We start from the raw sequence: 19948 nt of genomic DNA, 5'->3' as shown, positions 1-19948 counted from the left end.
ACAAATGACATCATGTTTTGTATAACACACAGCTTTGGTAACAGGCACCGCAAAGTGATGGGTGTGAAGTTAAGATCATTATGAAGTTCACATTAGGAGATTTACCTAAAAGGATTCTGCTTTTGTCTGCTTGTAATCCTTCGCACTGCGCTTAAATAATCAGAACAAAAGAAGAAGAAGAAAATATCTGACATTGTTTTACATGGTAGTACACATACATAGTTATATAAGTTACAAATATAAGAACAATGATCAAATATTATTATGGAAAGCATTTTAGAACAGCATAATAATGATGATCATACATATCATGATCATTTCAAGAGTCAACATGTAAAATACTCTTTGAAAATGACGTTCCATGGTCATTTTATGGCATAGCAGACCTAATATGGCCTAACATGATTTGGAGTGGAGCTGCACAGTGTTGCAGTCGGTAGCACAGTCGCCTTGCAGCAAGAAGGTCCTCTCTGCATGGCCGGGGTCTTTCTGCATGGAGTTTGGTAAATCTGACTCTCTAAATTCTCCCTCATTGTGAGTGTGAGTGTGCGTGCGTGCGTGCGTGCGTGTGTGTGTGTGTGTGTGTGTGTGTGTGTGTCGCGTGTGTGTGTGTGTGTGTGTGTGTGTGCGTGGTTGTTTGTCCTGTCTGTCTCTGTGTTGCCCTGCGACAGACTGGTGACCTGTCCAGTGTGACCCCGCCTCTCGCCCGAAACATCCGCAGGAATAGGCACCATCACCTCCTGACCCCACTAGGGACAAAGGTGAACAGAAAATGTTCTGAAATGAAACTCGTCATAAAAGCTCAATCTTCTGCCGTCCTCTAGTTTGTCCACCAGAGGACAGCAGAAGAAAAAAACAACCCAGTCCTGACCAAGGAAGCTTGTGGTTTAATGGCCGTCAGATGGCAGCAGAGGATAATCAAGGCGTCTCGAGGTTTATTTCCTGGTAAACCGACAGCTGGGGACAAATGAAGGTGTTTAAATTAATGACTTGAATTCATTTAAACGCAAAGAAAATTAATTGAATTAGTTTAAATTGAAATGTCAAGAATTAAACAGAACTGGATGCAACTAAACCCAAATGGATGTAATAAAGCTGAATTTCTACACGTCCTATTGGACCTAAATATGAGTAATATAACATATTACTCGAGTCAACTTTATTTATTCACACACATAGCCACAAAACGCGCGGTACATCAGACAATAAAGCGCCGCTGTTGTTGTAAATGTTGTTATTGTTATATGAATCCACTGCATCAGAATGAAAATGACTGGATCTAAATCTGAAACCTGTCTTTTCTGTTCCGGTTCTGTCCAGCAGGTGGCAGACGAAGCCTTAAAGATTCCCTCATGGATCAGCTTATCACTGCTGAAGATCAGTAATGCAGAAATTTGAATTTAAAATAATTATTGTTATAGCGTCTGTCTGTTTTATATCAAATTAAGGAATGTTCATCATTCAGATTAAGAACTGTATTACTTCTGAAACTATTTTTTCCCCTTTTTCTTCTCCAATCCATGTTGAAGAGTCACTGACTGATTCTGGTACTTAGTTACTGAAATGCTAAAGGTGCAGTCAGGTGACAATCTGACAATCTGCTTTCTGCAGAAACACGTACATGTATTTGATGGCATTCTAAAGGTTTTTGTCATTTCCTACTCATGCATTTAAAATAAATAAAATAAAGTTATTGCCAGTGAGTCATTAATAGGGCTTCTGGAGGGCAGAGTTGCTGTTTATGGAAACTGTCCTCAAACATTTCCAGTGAGAGGACATTCTGTTCTGAAGCAACTCAAGCTTCTCTTCTCGCCGTTTCACGGTCGGTCTATTCTCATCATGAACACCATGAAGACACTTGAGTCCCTAATTAAGCTACAACTGGCATTTCACTGGCATATTTGAGTTTTCCATTAATCCTTCTATTTATGGTCCTTTCCTCTTCTCACCTCCTCTCTACAAAATGTTCCCGTGCGCTATTTGTACGTCACATTCTGACTTGTAATAAAAGAAATATGAGTCGACCTGGTCTCGCTAACGCACTTCAAGATCAGGTGATGTTTCACTACAAGAGGGGAAAAAAAGGAAAGTCTAATGACTGTCAGATCTGAAGCCCGATTGGCTGATTGGCTCAGTTGCTAGGCTACTGATCTATGGGTATGTCTCTGCATCAGAGGGAAAAAGACGACAAGCACAAAGAGAAATGATATATAATATTATTTTTTTTAATAGTGGTTCTCTATGCTGCGATTATAGACATTTACAAAATATACATCAGTGACGACACATTTATTTCAGGTGCATCTCTCCAAATAAAAACTATACCCTCGAAGCACATGATGGGAATCCTCTATAAAGCAATCTGGCAGCTTTCAATAGTTCAATTTAACATATACGTCTGTCTGCATCTAGCAAGGAAGCAACTACAACAAGTTCTGTACAAAAATGTACAACAGAACACCTTGACATATACATATATCCATTCAAATGTGGTCTAAAATGACCAATAATTATAGCGTGTATAAATACAACTCATTCCTTAAAAATATCAAACATATCTCAATCACAAATGGATGATTTCAGTAAAGATTTCCCACATGAGATGCTGTGAAAATAGCTTATTTAATTTCGACCGGGCAAGCACAAACGTTGTTAGAAATGGCCTTTGCTAGGACAAACTTTGTATTCAGGTGAATTTTTTTATATATACATGGGAAGAGCATAATACGAAGTTTGTATTGGCAAATGTTTTTTTCTGTTGTTGTTTTTATCTCAAAAGTTTGTGCTTTCTTCTTGTTAGCTTTATGAGCTGGGACAGGAGAACATAGATGAGCAACAACAAGCTCTGTCCTTTTTTTTCCTTTCCTTTTGGTCTTCGGTAGAAAAAGTTTGCTTCTGATAAAAACCAGAAGCCGAGGGAGGGGAAAGGTGACGGGTTGACACTGACTCGAAGAAACTCATGGAAGAATACAGTCCGTTTCTTCTTGACAGTCCAGCTGGAAGCTCTAAAGTTGAGGAGCCTTCACCCGTTGTGCTGATGTTCTCCGGTGGTTTTCCACTCCTTCCACTCCTCGCCCTCAGAGATAAACGTGGCGCGGCTCCTGAAACAGCTGTCTGGCATGCAGAGGCCACGGTGCTCCATCGAGCAGCCCAGGCTCACACGGAGAGCAAAGAGGACCCCGGAAGCGGATACCTCGTGACTCTGCCATGAAATGTTAACTTATGGATCTATGCGGAAAGCTAATAGCTTTTCCGAGTGCTGATTGTTCAGTGTGCGGAGGTCAGGCAGGCGCAGCAGCAACTTCGGGAAGAGTGTGCCGTCATCCGGCCGGCGACTGGTGATGAGCGAACGCAGAGCCTTTATGAGGTTCTCCTGCAGCTGCTCCACTGCTCCCACCTCTACAATACCGGAGCGGTCTGGAAAAAAAAAAAGGGGGGAAGAAAGAAACATTAAGTCTGTGGAAATGGGTTTTAATGAGGGATGTCCTGATCAGGTCTCCAGTAACTGCAGAGGTGCTGATCACCAAGCTCAATTCCTTATAAACTGTCTGCAGGAGTTTATGTCGGTTCCATCAAACCCGAACTTTATGTCTCCTTGGAAAAAAAATCTTTTTCTGAATAGTTTGCAAAAATGTTTATAAATAACAAAAAATCTGTGTGTTTTCCGGCTTTGGCAATGATTTATGACTATAAACTTTCAGAGAAAGGAGAGTAGAAAGCAGCTGAAACGTCGCTTGTTAAAACACTCAAATCAGATCAGTAAGTTTCCAAAACACAAGAACAACTTTTCTGTATGTTTTGTGCACACGATCAGCAACAAAATATGTTAGAAGCTAAATGATCAAAGTCATATCAAATTAATGAGTTTACATGCTAGTATTAGACTCGCACCTAAGCCAACTGCTCTGCACAAAAATGTCACCAAGAACAAAGTGTTGGTTCATTGAAGATCTTGATATTGAAATTTTAACCTATTTGAGGAAATTATTTCAATACCCTAACTCATATTTTATGTTTAATATACTTACTGATGATTATTAAAACTCACAATTTAGAGCTCAGTGCAGTGCTGGGCACTGTGAAGCAACTCGCATGTTGAGCTTTTTCTCTACACTGACTGTAAGGATGTGTTGGGCATCAACAAAGGACTGGCATCATACAACTTAAGAAAAACCTGACTGAGACATCCCTTTTCAGAATTTACAAAGCGAGACATCGTTGGTCATGCAAGCTTCTCCAACGTACCAGCAGACACCAGAACAACAGCCATAAAAAGAGCCATCTCGTCTTGTTCCAGTCCCAGAGATCCCAGCTTCTCGCTGAAGTCAAACATGGCATCCAGCAGGGAGCCCATGCCCAGAGCCCTCAGCGATGCCAGCGAGTATGTTTGTCCGTTAAAGAAGGTTACCGTCCTCTCTTTGGGTTCAAACAAGGAGCAGAACCTCACCATAAGAACCTGTGGGCAGAAGACGAACCGGTCAGTACCAGAATGCACAGTGAAAGGGAATGGAAGACGGACTCGGGGCGTTACGCAGACGGACGCACCTGGAAAGTGCCAGATTTGAGCAGCATGACCTGGTCGTGCTGGCTGAGCATTTGGAAGCCTGGGATGCTCTTTGCAAACTCCACCACTTCTTTAACAGCCGGGGTGAAGCACTGGGAGAACGACTCCCACACCTCCTGGCTGGAGCGACTGGCCGGAGCCACGGGACACGAATTGAGAGGGCACGCCTGCAGAAAATAGACGAGTATTAGGAATGATAATATTCGATAATATGCCCTGAACTGATTTTCATTGATTTAAATGGCACAAAAAAAAAGAAAGAGACTCACAAGCACTTTGGCGCCTCCGTTCAGCTTCCAGGGGCAGGATGTTGAGTTCTGGTTATCTCTGTCTGGCATGACACCATGACTGGCTGTGAAGGTCTGAGACGATAAGCTGCCACTAACTGGACACTGGTTCTGATTGGAGGAGAAGGAGTAGTTGGCGTTGCTGACATTTGTGCTTGTGGGGCTTGCATTACTGCAGGGAGGAGCTGGGAAGTTTGCAGCCAGGTGATAGCTAGTTGAGACGTTTTGCTGCTCCACCTGAACCCTGTACAGCGCTGGGTTCTGGTTCTGGGCGGACGGGCCGGTTTCCTGCACTGTTCTGCTCTGGAAAGACGGAGTTCCCAGGCTGCTGCCGCCTGCTGCCATTTTGAGCGGCTTCTCTTCGCTGGGGTAAGACTGCGGTAGAGGACAGGATCCGGTGTTGGTCTGGTTGAGCGGACTGCAGGGGCCGTCGGAGGGAGGCGGCACCTCCATCTCCACGGAAGCCGGTCCGTTGAGACTGTTCATGTAGCTCTGCATCTCATCCATTAGTCTCTGCTTCTCCCGCTTGGGAATACGCCCAAAACGCACCGCTGAGGAGAAAAAGAAAACAAGACAAAGCGTCTTCTGTTAGCGAAAACCGACGCAGACCATAATATTACAGCGGTAGCCTCTACAACTAATGAATTTACCCTCTGGTAAAAAAGTATAATTATATGTTACACTATCATTTTAGAGATGGGGATGTTCAGCGAATGGTATTGACAAAACAAAAAAAATGGTATTCAAACACTGGATGTTTTCAATTGATATTTATTAAATCGTAATTGACATATTCATGATTAATTGTGCCAATTAAACATACATGATGCTCGCTCTCATAGCACCAATCCGTTAATGTAACAACAAATCTTCCTCTTGAACTTCTCCTGGTTTTCACCACTTATATTTTCATTAAGCCTTTTCCAGCCATGTAATCATCACGATCAAAAAGACAGATTTTATTTAGGAACACATAACATATAAAGAAGTCGATGTTTCAGAAATCAGCAAGTCTTTACATATTTAGATATCTGATGCTGTAATAAATTGATACAAGAGAGAAGTGAACATCTAAATTATTTTAGGGCGAAAGAGGTCTCAGAAATATTCACACACAACTGATACAAGGTGGGAAATGTCCACATAATGCTGCTTAGCGTCGAATGAATTAATTTAAGCTTCCAGCTGGAATGAAACTCGAACACTGTGCATGTGACTGATCGGCGGTCCTTCACTCCATCACAGCTGTTACACCAGATTGAGAAACCTTCACGTCTGCCCGTCTCATTCTCCTCTTTGCCTTTTGCAGGCTCCCTTCCCCCTCTTTCAGTGGTGCACCTTCACTGGCTGTCCTATTTATAGTCTCCACCCTCTCCCCCTCCGCATGTTTTCTCCCTGTTTTCGCCTTTCAGATGAGCTTCTCTGTGGAAATAGGTCACTGGGTCAAAAACATTGAACCTGGTGTCATTAGTGAGGTGACAAAGTGAATGAGGCTTGGAAACGTTGAAGACAAGGGGGCAGGTGTGATGGGCTGAAAGGACAAAAGGTCAGAGGTGGGCTAACGCTGGCTAAAAAGGTGAATAAAAGCAGCTTTTTCTCTTCAAAGTGAGCATATTTAAAATAAAGATATGGATACATAGAGCTTGGTCAGGTTGCAGTTTGATAAATTAGCAGATTTTCTTGCTTTGGCTGGTTTTTGGGTCAACTAAAAATATTTGCTCCAGAAAAAAAACATGATTTATTATCACCTAGTTCAGCTATTCCCCAAAGGGCTGAAGTGTTGCAGTGGGAAAAATGCAGAAGGGCAATTTCAAAGAAGTTACACATTATTCTATAGGTAAGCTATGGACGGTTTAATGATTAACAAGACAGGATAACAATATGTCGCAGATGATTGCCTGCAAAGACTGTAAATCATGCTGACCACGAGGGCGGTAATCAGCTGCTTTGTGCCCCAGTTTTAAAAAGTAAACTCTCTTTTTTGCTGTTTGAGCAAAACTGAAGACGACAGGGACACTAAAGCTCCTCTTGCCATAAATCAGAGAGGAGTGAGGAGGGGAGGGAGAGGACGAAAGGAGGACAACGGAAGAAAAAAGGGAAGACAGAATCTGGCTCGTGTTTTCATTAAAACATGGAAGACCAACAACGCAGCGCTAACTATGTTATCGAACTTTATAGTTTCCACGTGTGTACTTGCAAAAGTATTAGCACCTCATAAGATTTTCTCATATTACAAGCCCAAACTTCAATCAACTATATTGGCCTTTTATGTGATAGGCTATTAGAAAGTGCAGCACATTTTTTGTGATGTGAAAGGATATTAAAAATCTGTGATATTAAAAATCATTTGCAAACAAAAGCCTGCAAGGTGCGCATCGTGATGTATTCATCCCCCCATTACTCTGTCAGCCCATTAGCAGTTAGTTAGTTCATTTAGGTTGTAGGCTGAAGAACGAGGAACACACCACACAGATCAGTTGTAGATTTAAGAAAATATTTAAAGCAAAGTTAGGGTATTAAGTTTTAAGCTTCTCACTGAGCTTTGTTCAGTTCATCATTTTAAAATACAAGAAATCTTCCTAAAATCTGGATATGGAAAGCATTCATCAAAGAATGAGTTATGGTGACTTTGGAGAAGCTGCAATAATCCCGCCGAAAGCTTCCCAGAAGATGCTCTGGTCAGATGAAACCAAAGCTGAACTTTTTGAATTGGCTTTTTTTTCCCCCCATTTCTACACATGAGCTCATGAAATGCCAATAAATATACATAAAGGTTTATGGTAGTGGGATACAATTTAAAAACAGATCAAGTCCCTCACCATCTCGGGACATGCCCACAGAGAGGCACTTCTTGAAACGACAGTGCTGGCACCGGTTACGGTTCATGCGCATGATGAGACAGTTCTCGTTCTTCACGCACATCTTGTAGTGGATGTTCTGCTGAATGCTGCGTCTGAAGAACCCCTGGAGACAGAATACAAAAAAAAGAGTGAGAATAAATGCTTTTAATGACATCTTTTGTGTCCTTGAAGCTCAAAAGGGGAGTGGGAGGTCTTGTTTCTCGACCTACCTTGCAGCCCTCACAGGCGTGGACACCGTAGTGGAAGCCGGACGCGATGTCCCCACACACCTTACATAACAGCACCATCCCTCCAGTCTCTGCAAATACAACAAACTCAACATCAAACAGAGGAAAGACGAGCAATAATAAACTACAGACAGTGACGAGGCGAGCAACGAGAACCGGAGGAGTGGAAACATGAGAACTTACTGGTAAACGTCCCGGTGAAACTGCAGGACCTTTTGGCAGCTGAGGCATGGCTGTAGGTTGCTGACGACGCTGTGGTAATGTGAGCAACAGGAGCATTGCTCACTTCCGGGAACTGAAAGACCATTTTAGGGGAAACAGCTCCTCCGCCATGGTCGCCTCTCTGCTTCAGCACGCCGATCTCCTGGAAGGAGACCCCCTCCGGGGACGAGGGCTGAGAGTGGGAGGACGGCGACTGGGTCTGGTATCCGCTGGATGGGCTTCCAGGACTCGGGCTGGCGCTGCCGGATGAGCCGGCGTACAGGATGACACCACCTGGAGTAGGGGAGCACAGAGCGTTGGAAACTTAGTTTGACCCCCTCAGTGTTTATCTGGGTCACGGCTCACATGCAACATGTAGGTGAGAGTGCGAGAAGTTGCTCTCCTTTGACAAGTAGAGCTCTCTTGGCAGACATTCAGGGAGAGCAAACAACACTGTGGCCATGTAGGGACAGCTTGAAATTTGATCCAATTAATATTTCAGAATAATAATTTTTTTTAAAAACTGTCTCTCTACAGTAACAACTAGTCTGATCTGGATGATTGCGTCAAGGTGTCAAACCAGAATGACAAGACCGTTAAAGCAGGAAAAACGATCAGTGTCTTGTGAACTAGAAGAACCTTTCAAACAATGATCTTTAAAGAGCCATCTCACGAAATGAAATATGATGATGCCAAGAAATCTTTATCTGACAGCTGACACACACACCCAACAGCGCGTCTCTCTTGGCTAAAGAGCTTCGTGGTCTTTTGTTACTGTTGATAAAGTAGCCTTCAGGATGTCGCATCGCATTGAAAAAGAGAGGCTTGAGGAGTAAATATAGTGTCATATCACACAATGACAGAAAGTCACAACATGTTAGTGACTGCAGCCTCAGATGCTCATGAACGGAGCCTTTGTTTATCAATGTCACATCAGATCGGAAATGCCCTATTACCCCCCCCACACCCTGGCCCTCCACCCCCTTCCGCCCCGCCCTCACGCCTGCTTTGTTTGGCAGACAGCGTTCTTCCCCCGCAGGATGAAAGACGGCCCCTCACGTGCAGCCCGCTCCCTGCCAGCTTGCTTTCAGAGACGAGTCTTTTCTGCACTCCCTCTGGTTTTTTTCTCTTTCTTTTTTTTTTCTCTCTCCTGCACCCTCCCATCCTCTCTGTCCTCCTCCCTCCCTCTCTCTTCTTCCCTCCCTCCCTCGCTTTAGCTCTGGGCATGCAAACCCATCTATCTGCCAGCCACCTGACCAGGAGCTCACATGGACTCTTGACACAGTTCCCGCCTGGCTCACAAGGCTCTTTGCGCAGTCCCGTGTAGACAACAGCAGCAGCAGCAGCAGCAGCATGACAAGCGCCGGGGCAGATCACGTTTGGAATAGAGGAGGCTTATAATGCTGTGATTTCAGAGAGCGAGGGAGGAAAGCAAGCGAGGACACGGCCACCTTATACGCTCATAAAACAGCACCGTAACTGCTGTTTAATGACAAAATGTGCGGAGGCATCACGGCTGTTTTTGTGCTCTTATGTCAACCTGGAAGCATAAACATTGATCTGGGAATTAATAAAACGAATGGCAAATTAAAAATATAGAGACATTTGTTCCTATTTTGGTTTGTGCTCTTTTATTATTACAGCTGGATTAGAAAGATAGGTTTAAAAAAAACAAACACTTGTCCTGTGTAACCAAGGGTTGATTTTTGATGCAAGTAAAATAAACTTTGTCACGCTTTTAGTAATTTCCTTACAAACCAGCTGGACAGATTAAATAATATGATGCTTTGCGGTTAAGATTTTTATATAACCACAAACAGTTAATGTAGCAAATACAAACTTTTTTTTTTAATTAATGTGCTTGAAAAGGTGCTCACTTTATCCTTGAAAACTTGCAGTACACATTTTATTACAAATATTATTTAATTGTGCCAAATAATGAACACAAAATCTGTTTGGTTTTGATTAATGCATCACTGCAAAAGCCTAACCATCAATTTTTATACATCCAGTTATGAGCGAGAACGAGACCTAAAGTGAACTGAGCGAAGACCTACTTTTACTTTTAACCTACTTTTCATTTTAAACTGTATTATAAATTAAATAAGAAAAAAAAAACCTACATGCAAATATGTCTGTTTACGCTCTGTTTTAATTGCTGGATTACCGAGCAGTAAAACAGGTGTATGAATATGTAAAGAGACTTTTCACATTAGTCCTCAAAGTGGTCCTTCTTAAGGTTGGCTGGTGGCCATGACTCATGCTTTGCAGCCTGTTGGACAGGTTTGAAGCATAGCTCAAAACAGAAATCTGCACCGTGCTGCTAAACGGGTTACGGAAGCCCAGACTAAGAAACAGAAGATGTCTGGTGTACCTTATCTGAAGAGGCAACACCCCGATCAGCTATGTAATTCTCTACACATCTCCTGTTTGGACCTTGAATAATCTGAGAAAAGGATTTCTTGCCTCTCGTGTTTTCTTTCCCTTTGGGATCACGTGCAACATTTCTGTTTAGCTCCAAGTGCCTCTGGAGTTCCCACGTGAGGTGCTTTGGGCTTGCCACCTCATGTGTGGCAGCAGCTTTGGCATCAGACCCAGATGTTTGCCTGCACACCTCATTGTTGTTGTTGTGCGCGGAGATAATGAAGTTATATGGATGTTGGCTGATCTCAGTGTCATGTCCTGTTTGCACACAGGCGCCACTCCCACATTTTAAATTCCCGTTCCCTCCCACCCAGAGTAAAAACATTCCACGTTCTGACTGCTTCCTTGAATGCAATGTGACTGGGTGACAGAGTAAACTGCAGGAATTGAACGGGTGCCAGATGCAGACACAGGTAACAACATGTGAGCTGTTTTTAGGAAACACGGCATAAACAGTTTTCCTTTCATGCCCCACCTTCATAACTTCATACCATGAGAGCCAAACTGTACAAACATCCGCCCACAAGTCATGTTGGGGTGGGAGATGCCCCCTTTTAACTTCTCTGGCCAGGCCCTTTTTGCATGGTTGCTAAGCTTCGCTCCACGTGAAACAGCTGGCCCTGCGTCACGTGACGCTGATGCCCTCAGCGGACATCAGCCTGTTTTTTTTTTCCCCTCAGCATCAAAATAACATTTCAAAAATCTTCTTCTATGGATTTTTTTTTTTAATCTTGCTTTAAGGTGAATGAGCTGCACATTTATTTGTGAGGAACTAAATCTGGTGTCGTGTTTCTTCTGCTATTGTAGGAACTCGTCACAAGAAAATGTTTTCATGAAGACGTGATCTAAGTTTTTCAGGAGTCAAGATGTTCCCAGTGAGGAAGCTGTGGTTCTGTCAGGTCAAAGAGTCACCTTTGGATCAGACAGAACAACAAAACCTTCAGCTCACAGTCATACTTCTCATTCCTTTTCTACAGAAATGCAACCAAACTCAGAGCTTAGTCAGCCACGCCACCCACATGCTTTGTAGTTGTTCAGTCTAATCATCAACCAGCATAGCTGTAAAAAATAGAAATAAAAACACCTACGGCTTGTACACAGAGCAGGAATCATTCACTGAAGCATTCATTGATAAATATAGCTTGACAACGGAGCTCAGAAAACCCTGTCAATCTCTGAATACAAGTTAAATAGTAAAAAAGTTGACAAAATAATTTATAAAAATGTATAAAATACACTGACCTGAGCTGAACTGAACCTGGAAAACAAATGGCATTTTGTGATATGGGTAAAGTGGCTCACTGCCCAGGGCGGCACAGTCCTGGGCGTAGCATTAGGGCTTTACCGTTGCTTATTAGCTGTATAGTACAATGTTCATTTATAGCCCTGCAAGAAAATGCAACTGCAGCTGGCGTGGCTGCAACCACCGAAGCTTCTGATTTAGTAAAGGATAATTTCATTATTTTTTAGAAAATGAACACTATTTAGTCAATCTGAATAACTGCTAAATCATAAAATACCTGTAATCACAGTTGTTAATTTATTATAATTTCACAACCCATATCTAAATGCTGCCAGACCCGTTGGAAAAAAAGAGCTGCCACTGTCTGACGGCGGGAAGTAGGCCTAAATACCTGAAAAGGCAACATATTATGGTTGAATCTAAAGAAATCCAACCCGGCTTTCTGTCAGAAAACCCTGAAGCAGAACGTCAGCCCGTCAGTTCATGACCTTCGGCTCAAGTGTACTTGGGTTAAGTGGAAATAATTACTGCAAAATGCTTGACAGAAGCAGCAGCTGCCAACAGTGGCACAAACAGCTGTTAGGTTAAGGAGGTGATTATTTCTTCACATGGGGCCAGGCTGATTTAAATAGTTTTGATCCCTTAATAAATGGTGTTACTTTTTTTTAAAAGTGCATTTTCTTTATGGAAACTATCATGAAAGGCTAAATAATTTGATCAGCAAACCAATGTCTGGCACCCTTCGTATATTCTAAGAATATGACACAACTACGTCTGTGTTATCAGATCTAGTTTTTTTTTTTTTGTTTGTTTGTTTTTTCAGTAGCCAACTTTGCGGTTTCATTTTTGCATTGAATGTGTTGCAGTGAAACATAAATGGTGGTTTATATCTGGGTTAATGTGTCCTTTCATTCAGTGTGTCAGACTGAAACCCAACTCTTCTTACTTCCTCCAAGAGCGGCCATCAAACTGGTAGCTGCCCAGTAACACCCGGCAGACAGACTGGGGAGGCTGCGGTACCCCTCTGACCCACTGACCAATCTATCAACAAACACACCGGAATCCCCCCACGCGTGCGCGAGCTGAGAGCGCGAGCAGCTTGCACGCGCGTTGGAGGAAAAGGGAGGAGGCAGTGGAGGGAGGAGGGGGGACCATGTGCGGCACGTGTCTGCCGAGGCTGACTCCACGTGAAGGCAACTCGAGGCGACGCGGGGAGGCTGCGTGTAAAAAGCTCGCAGCTTCGCCACGGTTCAAGAACTTGGTGATATTTGCGTGGAGATTAACACGAGAGACATTTGCGAGAGGAGTATGTTGCGCTTCTAGGCTCCGGCGTGTCCGCTCGCGCGCAGGAGAGGCTGTCAGACTCGCTGATAGACGATGCTGCAGCTGAGTCGATGTCTAATGCACGCTAATGTCGCATTTAACAGCTGTAACAGTATCCCCAGTTCATCCCAGTAAACTGGCTGATATCGACTGGCCCGGTCCGCTTATGGGCAACGCATGATCTGCTCATTCGTCATCATCTCACTATATTCAGGCGGTGATTCAGGACAAACCTCTGCCTGTTTACTCCTCAGCTCGTGCAGAAATGGAACATTTTTGCGCATGTGAAAAAAATGTTTTGACCCAGTGGCCCTGAATGTTCCCACACACTCTCGGTGTGTGTGAAAGGAGGGGAGAGGAGCAGAGGAATAACGGGATAAAAGCGGCTAAAAATACATGTTCCTATTTAAAATGTGAAGCCCCACGTACCAGCTCCACGACGTTCAATTAGTTCAGAACAGGGGCGCACCAAGAAAGATTTGGTGGGGGCTGCTAATTACCTCGGAGTCAAAAGCTACGCTAACCCTAACCCCACATAAAGTACATGTTTTCCCAAATTTACCTAATTCAATAGTGTTCACAATTTTAAAATATGGTATTAAAATGAGAAAACATATTGATGTAAATTAGTAAATAAATATGGATATGAGCATAAATTTAGATAGAAATCCATTGACAACAAAACTATATAAATAAATAAAGGATATTGACATAAGTAGTGAAAATTTGCCTAAAAATATAATTATGTGATAGAAGAAAACTTACTCTATAAATCAAATATTTCAAATTATTTTTCAGCTTTATTTTTTGGGATCCTCAAAGCATATCAAAATTAAAAAAAAACGTATTTAATAGATAATATTAACAGATATAAATAAAATGATGCTTTATTGATCAATTGTGGCCAATTGAATAAATATAATGAAAGTTTGTAAAAACTACAAATGTATTATTCCATAAAGAAAAAAAAACATTCAGTCATGTATCTTTTCATTCTGAAGTCTTACTCAGGTCTCACACAATGCAAGTTCTCTAATGATAGAAACTAAGTATATGCACACAAGGCTTTCTTTGAAATCATGAATCATCACCTCCCATCGCCCCCCTTTAGTTACGCCCCTGCTAGTACAGGGAGCCGAATCACCGCTTAAAATAAACACCTATCTGCTCATCCAGCACGTGCTCTCCTTTAATTAGTATATGACAGTAAATATCACGCGAGCCAAACTACTCGGATAAGTGGGATAGTGTGGAAGGAGAACGGTCTCGGTCAGAGTGGGTGGGCTTTTTGGGTCGCGCTTCACGTGAGTTTGTTTACGTGGAGAGAAATCGGAAGTCCAAGAAGAAAAAAAAAATGTCAGTAGGACTTCCCACTGTCACTGAAAGCCCCGCGCGCTGTCTCCACGGCTTTGCAACAACAATGAATGTGGACGAATGTCACTCAAAACGCAAAGTGCAAACATATTTGGGTTGCTAAAGCACACAGCCAAAATATATTAAAAAAACAAACAATTAAAACAAAAAATGACATAAAAATTCAATGGAAGGGTAACTTAAACACAGTAGGAAACACATATTAGCTGCGAATATCCACGGCAACGTTGACAAAACAGAAGACGTTTAAATCCCACTCACCTCCAGGACTGTTCTCCATGTTCTCCCGTCGATTCTCGCCTCCGAGTGGAATAACTGTGGACTTTCGCCGCTGCTCCGCTTTCCGCCGCTTGTCACTCAGGAGTTCCGTGGACACGAGTGAGAGAGAGACTCCGGAGCTGCACGCGCATATGTACACAGTGTACTATCCCGGAGCTCAGACCCGCGTGGGTAGAGAAAAAGCCCAGCCGACGATGAGACAGTAAAAATAAATATTCGGCTAAATATATATATATTTATATATATGATGAGAACGAGCTCAGCTGAGATCCAGGCTGGTGATGAGATGCTGGTCCGTCTGTTCTGTACTGGTGGCAGGATGTGACTGTGTGAGTGAGGGGTGTTCTCTACATAACAAGAGATCCCAGCTGCTTGCCATGTACAGTCACCATTAACACACCAACAGAGTGGAAGTGGATTAAACACTCCCCCTCTCATCAATAAGCAACACGCGTCCTAAAATAAGCGGCACGTTTTCAGGTGCCTGAGAAATGTGACCAGCTTTCCTCGTCATCTCTCTCTCTCTCTCTCTCTCCCTCTCCCTCTCTCTCTCTTTCTTTCTTTCAGTCCCTGCTTGTTTGTTGATGGGAATCAAGAATCCTCTCTCTCTTTTCTCTCTCTCTCTCTCACCGTCATGCTCTGTGAAAACATCCCCCGTTTACCTCCCCTACCCCGCAACTCATTTTACTCTTTCCCAGTGTTTCATTGGCCCACGGCCCCGCGTGGACACGGCGCATTGGGCTCGTTCGACATTGGAATGCTGCTTAAAAGCTCTGCAGCATGTGCGCATGGCATGTGAGCTCGCGCTGCCCTACTGACACACATTTTATGTTAATGAGCGGCCCGGGCTCGGAGATAAGCGCGAGAGAGCGAGCAGAGATGCGATAGCAGGGGAAGATGTCTCACTCGGAGGGGGTTTTTTGGAACTGGTCAAAATGTTAAGAATTAGGAAGGCTGTTTTATTGAAGGAAATCTTAATTAAATTGGGAGAATTCGTTATTTTTAATCAAATTCAGAAGAATAGGAGTATTTTCAATTCAAATAATATTGAAGACTGAGTAAATGTAATTTTGTAAATTTCTCAAGAAATCTTCCTCTAGTAAATCGAGATCTAGTCAGGGGCCAACAGGGGCCAGTGCAGGTCCTGGCTCCTGTTATGACCCCTGTACTAAAGAGAAAAAAAAATAAAATCTATTACTTTTAGTGATATGCGCTGGCAAAGAGATCATAACTAAACATAACAGAAGCTCAGTATTATTGTGTTAGAAAGAAAATGATAGATGATTTCCAATTCATTTCACTGTTAGAAATATGAAAAAATAGTTATGCATTTAGCCCTCTTCTGCTCGCCATTGAAACCACTGAATAGATATGGAGCTAATTAATATGAAAATTCAAAAACTTTTAATAAACATCAGTGTGAATCTTCTTGCATAGACAGTTCTTGTCTCTTATGGTCGTTGGGCGAGAGGTGGGGTTCGCCATTGTCAGCTTCCCAGTCCATCACAGGTCGACAAAAAGACAAACAGGACAAACAACCATGCACACACATTCACAATTAAAGGCAATTTGGAGTAATCCATTAACCCAGAAGTCAGGTTTTTGGCCTGTGGTAAGAAGAGCAGCAGTTTAATTTAAACTCATTACTACACAGAATATTACAAAAACAAACAAAAGGGGAAAAAAATGCAGAGTGAAACTACAAAGCAATGCAGACGGACTGAAATGTTATCTTAAAAACAATGCATAGTAAGGACAAGGTGTGTGTGTGACTGAGCTAGTTTTTTTTTTTGCTAGCAAAAAGCAAACAATAACAATAATTATAATTTCATACAACAAAATAATCGTTAAAAGGCAGGTATTTAAATAATTTTAGTTTCTGAGGTCTGAATTTATGTTACACACCCTACATAATGCAGGACATGCATTTCATTAATGAGGCATTCTTATTTTAATTTATTTAGAGATTTTTTTTAAATTATGAAATGAAGACTATCTCTTTGGTGATGGGCTAAGTTGGATTTTTGGACAGCAGCATAAAATCTTCCTTTGCTACTGCATTTGGATTTGTCAGCCAAACAGAGAGGAAATTACTATTGTATTTGGTTTCCATAAGTCAGAAATAGGAGAAAAAAGGCAGAAACAAAATACTTAAGAGAAAATTAAATTGTTCAGGAGTCATTAGTGTGTTCAAGTGTTTTAATCAAGTAACTTACCAACTTTATTTATGAAGCACTTTATGCACCGACAGGAGCAAAGTGTTATACACGATCATAAAATACAATGCAATTATAAAATAGAAAAGATCGAACATAAAATACATATAAATATACAGACACAATAAAAATATCTCAAATTGTTCCAAATGCCAAAGAAAAAACATGTGTCTTAAGAAAGAACTTAAAAACAACACGTAAAGAAGCAGATCATTTCTTGAAAGCTGCCACAGGAGCTGGGAAATATATAAATCACTGACTCCTATATAAAGTGCATTACAGTAATCCAGCTGCATTTCGAAATGCTGTCTGGAAAGAATAGGTTTTACTTTGGCTGGCTGCCTTAAGTGGAAAAAGCTGGATTTTACAACAGCTCTGATATACAGAATGTTTCCAGCTTAAGACCAGCATCTATCTTGACCCCTAAATTTATAATAACTGGCTTGACATACTGGGCCAGAGAAAAAAGATTGGTCCGGGAATCTACAGTGGATCTGCCAAAAATCACGACCTCTGTCTCATCTTCATTAAGTTTCAAGAAATTTAGGGCCACCCAGGCCTTCAAATCTTCCAGACATAAAAACAGAGACGGAAGAGACGTGGAGTCTGCATTCTTCAGTGGTAAATATATCTGTGTGTCATCTGCATAACAATGAAAACCAATCCCATATTTTTTTGAGATTGGTTTTCCAATCCCAAAAATTGGGAAAATAGAGCCAAGAGGAAGGAGGAACAACAAAAAAAGAAGAGGGCCTCGAACTGAGCCCTGTGGGACACCACATGACAGTGGAGCAGAGGGGGACCTATGGGCATCAAGACACTTGGCCAAATAAGATTTAAACCAATCCAGAGCTATGTGACCGATGCCGGAAATGTAAAATGCCACATAAAATCAGTTGAATCAAAAGCAGCTGATAAATCCAACAGCACCAAAACAACACAGTCACCGAAATCAGTTGCTAATAGGATATCATTAAAAACTTTTTAAAAGAGCTGACTCTGTGGTTTAAAACCAGACTGAAAAACCTCTACAATATCATGTTCATTAAGATAAGTCATCAGCTGATTATAGACAATAATCTCAAGAATTTTTTTGAAATAAAAGGCAGTTTAGAGATAGGCCTATAATTCGCCAGAACAGTAGGATCCAGAGTTGGTTTCTTATGCAGAGGCTGCAGAACAAATGAAGCTGCTGTTCACAAGAGCAAGGACAGAAGGACCCACAGCATATTTTAATGTGGTGATAAGCCTCTTGAAGATGGCGAAATTAAAGAAATAAGTCCAAAAGCTAACCGGAAGTTGATCATCTGTTTTTTTTTTTATCAAGAAGCGGCATGTGAGCATCTCTTCGATAGACGATCTCTGCCTTGAGAAAGCCGACACGTGCGGGGAGGGCGGACCTCAGCGTGACTCTCCGTTCTCTCCCCGCACCCCTCCCCCGCTCCGTCACGTTTGCTCTCTCCCGCACATTGTGATCACCGGAGAGCGGCTGGGACGCGGCGAATGTAGGTCAGGAGCAGCTGGCGCAAACAAGAGCGTCGTAAAACAACCCAAATGTGCTAAAAAGCACCGCGTCCGCACAGAAAGAATAATAATAAAAAAAAACAACAAAAAAGAAAAGGAAAAAAAAAAAACTCCTGTTGCGGGCAGACACACAAAAGAATCAAATTTAGGTCACATAGCCAGACCTCGGGGGTGGATTTGGAGGGGGTGTATTTATTCACCTCTTTCTTCTTCTCCTTGGTAGGTGAGCTGAATTACAATCTCCTCGCCTCAGGCTTTAGCTGGTGCAGAATGAGGCTATATAGGGGCAAAGGCTGTTTGGGATGAAACTTGCACCTGTTTAGGTGGTGTCAGACCCCCCATCAGTTACACAATAGACCACAAATAAACTGATTTTACTGACTGCTGCAGCCCATTTCATCCGACCGTTTTCTTGTTTTGAGTTTGTATTTTAGCCTAGTTTTTGTCATCCACAGCAACAAAGCCTGATTTTACCACTGCAGCTCCAAGTCAAATAAAACAAATAAGCGTCTCGATCTGTTTTCAGCAGTACGATTACTATGATTATTAAGAACGTAACAGGCTGTTTTATGAAGAATTTTTACAGTCATTGTCTTTCATGGTGCAATGCTTCACTTTCACAATACTGTTGACAACTGAAGCCAGAGAAACTTTAATCATTTCGACAGTGAAATTATTGAAATTTCACTGTAGACTGTGAAATTTGCACATCTCTAGCTTTGCACTTCAGACTGAAATATTGAGCTCTTCTTCTAAACCACAAGCTGAAAATCAGTCCAATTTCTCTGTCTGTCCAGCAAATGTCAAGTATTGCCATCGATTCTCAGTTGCTTTAAAAGTGTGAACTTTGACCCATTCTAACACATGTACGTGCTTTCAGCTAAACCATTTTATTGTGGTTTTTAGTTTATGTGTAGAGTTGCTAACCTGTTAGAAAGTAAATGATTATGATTATGTGAAGTGTGAATTTTCTGTCTCACAAATGATTCTGAATGGTGGGCCTGCTCTGTCCCCTTCAAGGCCCATTTGAAACTTTAAATTGAACTTTTACGTCTTTATTTTAAGAGTGCTATATCACTCTTTTATCTGCATATAAAAACAAAGATATTGTAGAGAAAATACACTCTCTTCAGGTTGTAGCGTTTCCTCTATAGACGTTAACACTGATGTTGCTTTTTAGTGAAGTGGTAAAAACTCTGATGCCTATGAGCCACAACCATAATGTGGTGTGACCGCTCATAAAATTTGCGAGCTTGTAGATTTCCAAGGCATGAGGTTCTGAGTCCACATGGAGGAAAATTGATCAGCTGCAATACAGCTTACACATGGAGTCCCACAGAGCTCCATCGTAGGCCATGTACTGTTTGGATTTCTACTTCTGGAGATGGATATTCCTACTGATGATATTAAAGCGTATTTACCCAA

At 42.0% G+C, this 19948-nt stretch overlaps 1 protein-coding gene across 1 annotated transcript; it reads right to left on the bottom strand.

The window, feature by feature from the left end:
* Nucleotides 1-2204: 2204 nt before the first annotated feature.
* On the bottom strand, nucleotides 2205-15505 carry LOC129358511 (nuclear receptor subfamily 1 group D member 1-like). Its single transcript, XM_055027629.1, has 8 exons — nucleotides 14766-15505; nucleotides 8123-8434; nucleotides 7922-8010; nucleotides 7671-7815; nucleotides 4834-5402; nucleotides 4546-4731; nucleotides 4246-4456; nucleotides 2205-3417 (listed from the first exon to the last, which is right to left on the bottom strand). The coding sequence occupies exons 1-8, from the start codon at nucleotides 14782-14784 to the stop codon at nucleotides 3221-3223; spliced, it is 1728 nt and encodes a 575-aa protein (XP_054883604.1). The 5' UTR covers nucleotides 14785-15505; the 3' UTR covers nucleotides 2205-3220.
* Nucleotides 15506-19948: the final 4443 nt, after the last annotated feature.

This window comes from Poeciliopsis prolifica, unplaced genomic scaffold (genome assembly GCF_027474105.1).
Source record: "Poeciliopsis prolifica strain line A6 unplaced genomic scaffold, Auburn_PproV2 SCAFFOLD003, whole genome shotgun sequence".
NCBI classification, from domain to species: domain Eukaryota; kingdom Metazoa; phylum Chordata; class Actinopteri; order Cyprinodontiformes; family Poeciliidae; genus Poeciliopsis; species Poeciliopsis prolifica.
This window is presented reverse-complemented; position numbering and strand designations above follow the sequence as displayed.

Excerpts from the sequence above, each read along its gene's own strand:
- LOC129358511 (XM_055027629.1), bottom strand. Across the intron at positions 8,011-8,122 it reads TTTCACCGGGACGTTTACCA|AGACTGGAGGGATGGTGCTG; the intron begins GTAAGTTCTCAT and ends TTGTATTTGCAG. Across the intron at positions 5,403-7,670 it reads TGTGGGCATGTCCCGAGATG|CGGTGCGTTTTGGGCGTATT; the intron begins GTGAGGGACTTG and ends TTTTCTCCTCAG.